General features: G+C 39.0%; 1 protein-coding gene across 1 annotated transcript; it reads left to right on the top strand.

Moving 5' to 3' along the window:
• The first annotated feature begins 409 nt into the window (after nt 1-409).
• LOC104531339 (breast cancer anti-estrogen resistance protein 3) lies at nt 410-4798 on the top strand. Its single transcript, XM_010176195.2, has 6 exons — nt 410-429; nt 821-976; nt 1804-1975; nt 2161-2303; nt 3134-3336; nt 4175-4798. The coding sequence occupies exons 1-6, from the start codon at nt 410-412 to the stop codon at nt 4360-4362; spliced, it is 882 nt and encodes a 293-aa protein (XP_010174497.2). The 3' UTR covers nt 4363-4798.
• The last annotated feature ends 1197 nt before the right edge of the window (nt 4799-5995 follow it).

Raw genomic sequence — 5995 nt, 5'->3', positions numbered from 1 at the left:
CAATTAGCTCATTATTAATCTCCTTATTCTAAATCCTATAAACTTTGGAATGGGGCTAAGGAAACTGGCCTGATGGAAATATGGGAGCCTGTACAATTAAGTCAGTCACTGGAGTGTTTTATGGAAAGAGATTTTTGGATTTTGGAGCAGGGACAGTTAACTAGCTGGGACATGTGGAGGTCTATTTTATCTTCATCTTGCAGTGCTGAGAACCAGTGACTGTCATTCATTGGTAACTTGTTGCATATTACTGCACTCAGTGATAAGGACTGCATGATACAATGAGACTGGCATGTGAACTGGGCCAGAAAAATGCTTTGTACTGAGAGCTGTGATAAGGCTGAAGTTTGTAGGTCTTCTTGTGGCATCAGTAGCACAGTTTGCCTTTTAAATATTGACATTTCTAATAATGAAAGAAGCACCCGTATGGTAAGTGATGGAGTGATTATCTGCGACTTGCGTGCGTGAGAGCGTGTTTTGTGATAAAGGAGTAGGATCACTGTGTCTCCAGGGGCTTCGTATCACTCCTGCATCTCTCGAAGTGAAACAAGTTTCTCTAGTGCTAGATTTTGTATCAGCGGGGCTTGTGCAGCCCAGATTGCTTTCATCTTTTCATAACCAAGAAAGCCTGCTGATGGGTGTATCAGAAAATGGCAGGCAGATTGGTTTGTAAGTGTTTCAACTTAGGCCTTAAAACAGCAGATAATCTCATATTATCATATTAACATTGTTTTGCTTGTAATTAGCATATATAACCTGGAGGATTTCTGTGTGGCAAGGTTTTTTTGGTTTTGTTTTTGGTGTGTTTTTTTTTTTTAAGCAAGTTAGTTTCAAAACTCCCACTCTTTTGCACTCGACAGGTGGCGAGGATACTAGAAGTTTCTGAAGAGATGAGGAGGATTATGGGAGTGAACTCTGGTCTTGAACTGATTACCTTGCCTTACGGACATCAACTGCGCCTTGACCTAATTGAAAGGTAAATGTTTTTGTTACTCATTTCCAGGGCAGATGGCCAGAAGATCAGATCACTGCTACATTGTGCTCTACATTTCCTCAAAGAATGCTTTCCTGCACCTTTTCTGAATTCATGTATACAGAAGATAATTCTGTAAGATGGGATAGAACTTATTTTTGCATAGGAAAATTTCCATAATACAGGGAAGGGAGAATTGTGTTGAAAGCAGTGTCCTTAGTGCTGCTGACACCCTCAGCTCTCCTTTAAGAGCTCAGGTAAACTCAAGTTCAGGGGACCTATAGTCTAGCTGAGCATAAGTGTGGGAAACACTGAAAGTAGCAGCCCTCTGCAACTGGGGAAGAGGCTAGAGGATCTAGTGCAGTAAAAAAATAATCAGCAAAGCTTTCTGTAAAACCTCTGCACAAGTTAAGGGGGAACAATTAGGACCTTCTATCCCTGATGTAGCTTTCCTGCTTCTCTGATTCAGATTTCAGTAGTTTCGTTGCTGAAATTTAGGGAGAAGGTCCCAAGATTTGAGTGTGGAGGACAAAGGGAACTGGGGCAGTTTTCCAGTAAAAGTGTTCACTCATTCATTGCTTGAGCAGAATTTTGTATAGTAGAAATATCTTAAGAAAATGTATTAAATTTATTAAAACACTAATTGAAAGCCAATATGTATGTATTCCATATAATGGCATTACAGCTCTTGATACAAAGATGTTGGTAAGAGCAAGTTTGCTGGGCATACCAAGATACTGAAATACACCTTTGAACTGTTCTCTGAACACATGTACAGCATAATGTATTACTAATTTAATAATTTGTAACCAGTATAAATTGTTTTACAGGCACAATACCATGGCAATTGGAATAGCTGTGGATATCTTGGGTTGCACAGGAACTCTAGAAGATAGAGCAGCAACATTAAACAGGATCATCCAAGTTGCAGTGGAGCTGAAGGACTCGCTGGGGGATTTGTATGCATTTTCTGCCATTATGAAAGCACTGGAAATGCCACAGGTAAAAAAAAAAAAAAATCTGTTTATGTTCCAAAACATGGAGTTGTTTGATGGTTTATTTAAGGTAATTTATGTAATTTCTTCAAGACTAGTGAGATCATCAGAACAGAAACGTCATCTCTAGCAGTGTACTTGGGTGAGCTGCTATGGAGTTGGTAATGTGTATTCTCCATCTTGTTTGAACAGGTCAGTAGGTTAGAACAAACCTGGACCTCTCTAAGACATCATTACACCCAGACTGCCATTACGTATGAAAAACAGCTGAAACCGTTCAGCAAAGCTTTGCATGAAGGCCAATATGAGTGGACCAGTGAGTATAAGCGATTCTGGTTTCTATTCAGCCTTTTAACTCTTCCGCTACTGATTTCCTGTGTACGGAGATGAGGCAGCTGCTGTTTTGCTAGCTGACTGTGTGAACTTGAATAATGCAATATAAGACAATGACATAGGCTGCCAACCAAACCTCAGTAGGTGCTTGTGTGCATGTACCCATGCAGAATACAACATTCTGCCCAAACCCACACTCCATCTTTGTGGCGCAGAAACTGAAACACTCTGCATCATCTTGCCTCAAAAACAGGGGCGGGGGGGGGGAATCTCCTTTCTCAGAGGAAAATTACTTTGTCAGATTGTGCTTTTTATTTGCTTTGCCTGTTGGATCAGAGGACGAATCCTCAAAAACAAAGGATGGGTTAGTCAGGTAATTCCTCTGATCACATTATGTGCTCCTGCATCAGATTCTTTGCAGCTGAAGTCTCCAAAGGGGTGGCAAGGGGGAGGTAACATTTCTCTGAACATTTCTCTAAGAGAACAGGTAGTGAAGGAAAACTTTTTTAGCCTCACAGAATTTATTGGAATGACCCAGATTTTAAATGTGTTTAAAATCTCTGTGCCACTGTCTAGTGATTCAGTGGAGCCTTCTCCTATAGCAAATAGTTTTCCAACGCTAATCTGTCTTGGCCTTCTCCCTCAGCCAGTTCACTGGAAACTGGTAGGACAGGTGTATCTGAGGTAAGGTGCCAATTTGAAAGATGGAAGACAAACAGTAGTTTCCAACTTTGAAAAGAATACTGCAGTTACAATACCTTCTTCAAGTAGCAGGTTTTATAATGTCTGATGATACGATTTGTTTGTTACTCTGCATCCCAGAGACTGTCAGTGCTCCACAGAACAACGTAACGGTGCCACTGCTGATGCCTCTCATTACCTTGATGGAGCGACAAGCTGTTGTGTTTGAAGGCATGGACCTGTGGGAAAGCAGTGACCAAAGCTGCGAAATAATGCTCAAGCACTTGGCCACAGCTCGTCAGATAGCACAGCACGCAGAAACGTACAGCCTGACTGCAGAACGGATGCTGGAAGGTAGGGAGCACTAGTAGGAGAAATTGCTGTATGTTAACAGAACGTGTGGGTTATGTCTGAAGAATAAGGTCTCTGCCTAAATGCCCTTAAAAGTCAGTGCAAGAAATTCTTCTCCCCTTTCATGGGAGCTGAGATAGTAGCACATGTCCTGCAGGAAACTGTCTGAGGACAGCATCAATATTGTTTAAAAGCAGACAGTAAATTATTCATCACTATTCTCCCATAAGCAACACAGCATACATTTTCACTAAACATACTCAAAGTTCTCATGCCTCAGTGTGCTCACCTTTCTAGGAACAGAACAGAAGTGCAAGTAAGGACTGAGGATACTTCCTGTCTTCTGTACAATTTAAAATTCCCGCTCTGAGTTTTGTGAATAAAACACCACCCATCATACTAAGATTCTTCATAGTAGCGCAAAAATGCAACACCAAGATCCTGCCTGCTTGCAGACAGAAAGCAGCAACATGCTAATAATAGTGTGACTTTATATTTTAAACCTGAGTGAAAAATGTAAGGCGGGGGGGGGAAATTTTAGGTATTTCTGCAGGCAGCACATATACATCAGAATTATATTTAAGGTCAGGCTATAATGACAATTCTAGACCATTAGAATTGAGCAAAGCAGAGCCTGTCCCAGTGTCCCTAGAACCACTTGTCTGCTACAGCGATGAAAAGGATTTGCATTGTTTTGGTAGCTTGTTAAAATTATTGTGCAAAAGGAACCCAGCACACTAAAGCTTATCTTATTTGGAGGAAATGCAGTTTAAAATCCATTTCTTCTGAATAAAAAAACTTGTCTGATGGTGATATTGTGGGATTCTTTTTTATTTACTAGGTTTCCAGCCAGATGAAGAGATGAGTGAAATCTTCAAGACAGAATTTCAAATGAGATTGCTCTGGGGCAGCAAAGGAGCACAAGTTAATCAAAATGAAAGATACGAGAAATTCAGCCAGATTTTAACTGCACTTTCCCGAAAACTGGAACCTCCTCCAGTGAAGCAGGTGGAACAATTAAGTATATAAGACTCTGCAAATACTATTTAAATTATATACTTGAAATAACCTTAGCTTCCTTTTGTCAATTTGATACTGCACAAATGTCTTGCATTTCACAAGATGTTTAGAACTTTTAACTGCACAATGCACACTTGTTTTAAAACTACTGATTTCTAAACAAATTATTTATTTGTGTCACCAAGTCATTTAATGGTCCCTTTGAACAGTTAGGATATCCCTGTAAGATAGTCTTGGAGCTTTCTCTATTTCCCCAGAGTTGCAATGTTTTGGTAATGCCTAGGAGTCAGGGCATTGGCATCTTAATATTAAAATGATGCAAATAGTGTAAATAAAATGACAGATTAAGTATGTGACATTGCAGAAAATCTGTTGTATGATATTCCTTTAATGAATATAAAACACTGTACATAGAATTGTGATTTAAAGTGTATCTTTATGCAAAATTATTTGCATATTTGCAGATCACAGAAATTCTGCAGGGTACAGAAATGATCCTTTATTTGTGACCACAACAGAAGGCTCAAATATCATTGCACCTATGAAAGCAGAAAATGAGAAAATGAGAAAACGAGCTGTGTATGTGCTGGGGACAACTTACAAGACAGCAGTTGTAGTACTTTGGCTTTTGCTAGAGCCTGCACAACTAGTATGCAGCCAGGAATGAATGATGAAATGGCAAGAACAAACAATCCAGATAATTAAAATGCTTTCAGATATGAGTAAATGTGGGTGTATGTATATATTAAACTTGCTTCATTTACTGAGATGAATCACTTTGGTAAGTAGTTTTTGCTTTTTTCTTTGGATGAAAGCAAAGCAGGAGCTGTTAGCACTTTTTGTAGGAAATCAGCATGCATGCTGTTTATATAAAGAGTGCTTTAGCAGCAAATTCTACTTTGTCACATACAGAATTGGTGTATAAGCCTTATCCTCAGAAGTTGTATAAATAATTAAGCAATAACGATGGTTACAGCTGCATGTGCTCATTGTCAGTAAGCCTATTTCTGGAGTGAGAGTATTTGAGTAGGCTAAAAACAAAAACAACACCAAAACTGGTATTATCTGGTCCTCCCATCTACAATCATAGCAGAGGTTCTACCACCTAAAAAGAGGTTACAGGCCTCATGCTGAAAGACTCCCTGTCAATTGTAACAGAAGACAAATGGGGAAACTAATTACTTAGACCATGAAAAGATTTTTTTATTCCATGAAAATATTCTCAACAGAGAACACTATTTTTAAACAAAGCAATTAACATTTAGGAAATCAACATGTGCACAAAAAAGGATTAAAAATTACTGGAAAAATGTAAGATTCTTTAAGACAAGTCACATTCAGAATTTTCGAGTAAGTGATTTATAACTAGCTGTGCAAGTACAAATGTTTTTTTCCTATGTTTAATAACCCTCATACAAGTTGCACTATCCCTCATGACAGCAACCTGCCTCCCCAAAGGAAGCAAATCCTGGTTTTAGAAAAACAAACAGTAGCGTGAAAAGAACATTTAGTTCTTTACCAGGAAGTGTTAGAACTGACCTGCAAGGCTGTTAGCCAGGCAAACCACAGGCCCTTTAGCAGAAAATACACAGATCACATTTCCTCCTTTTCTCTAACTTTAAAATAAAAAAGCACTAGATTT

This window comes from Antrostomus carolinensis, unplaced genomic scaffold (assembly GCF_000700745.2).
Source record: "Antrostomus carolinensis isolate BGI_N321 unplaced genomic scaffold, ASM70074v2 scaffold8219, whole genome shotgun sequence".
Lineage (NCBI taxonomy): Eukaryota > Metazoa > Chordata > Aves > Caprimulgiformes > Caprimulgidae > Antrostomus > Antrostomus carolinensis.
This window is presented reverse-complemented; position numbering and strand designations above follow the sequence as displayed.

What these genes read in the sequence shown, in the direction of transcription:
- LOC104531339 (XM_010176195.2), top strand. Translation starts at nt 410, where the DNA reads ATGAAAGAAGCACCCGTATG. An exon ending in AGTGAGTATAAGCGATTCTG is followed by an intron (nt 2,304 to 3,133) that starts GTTTCTATTCAG and finishes AGAGACTGTCAG; the next exon opens with TGCTCCACAGAACAACGTAA. An exon ending in TGCAGAACGGATGCTGGAAG is followed by an intron (nt 3,337 to 4,174) that starts GTAGGGAGCACT and finishes TTTATTTACTAG; the next exon opens with GTTTCCAGCCAGATGAAGAG.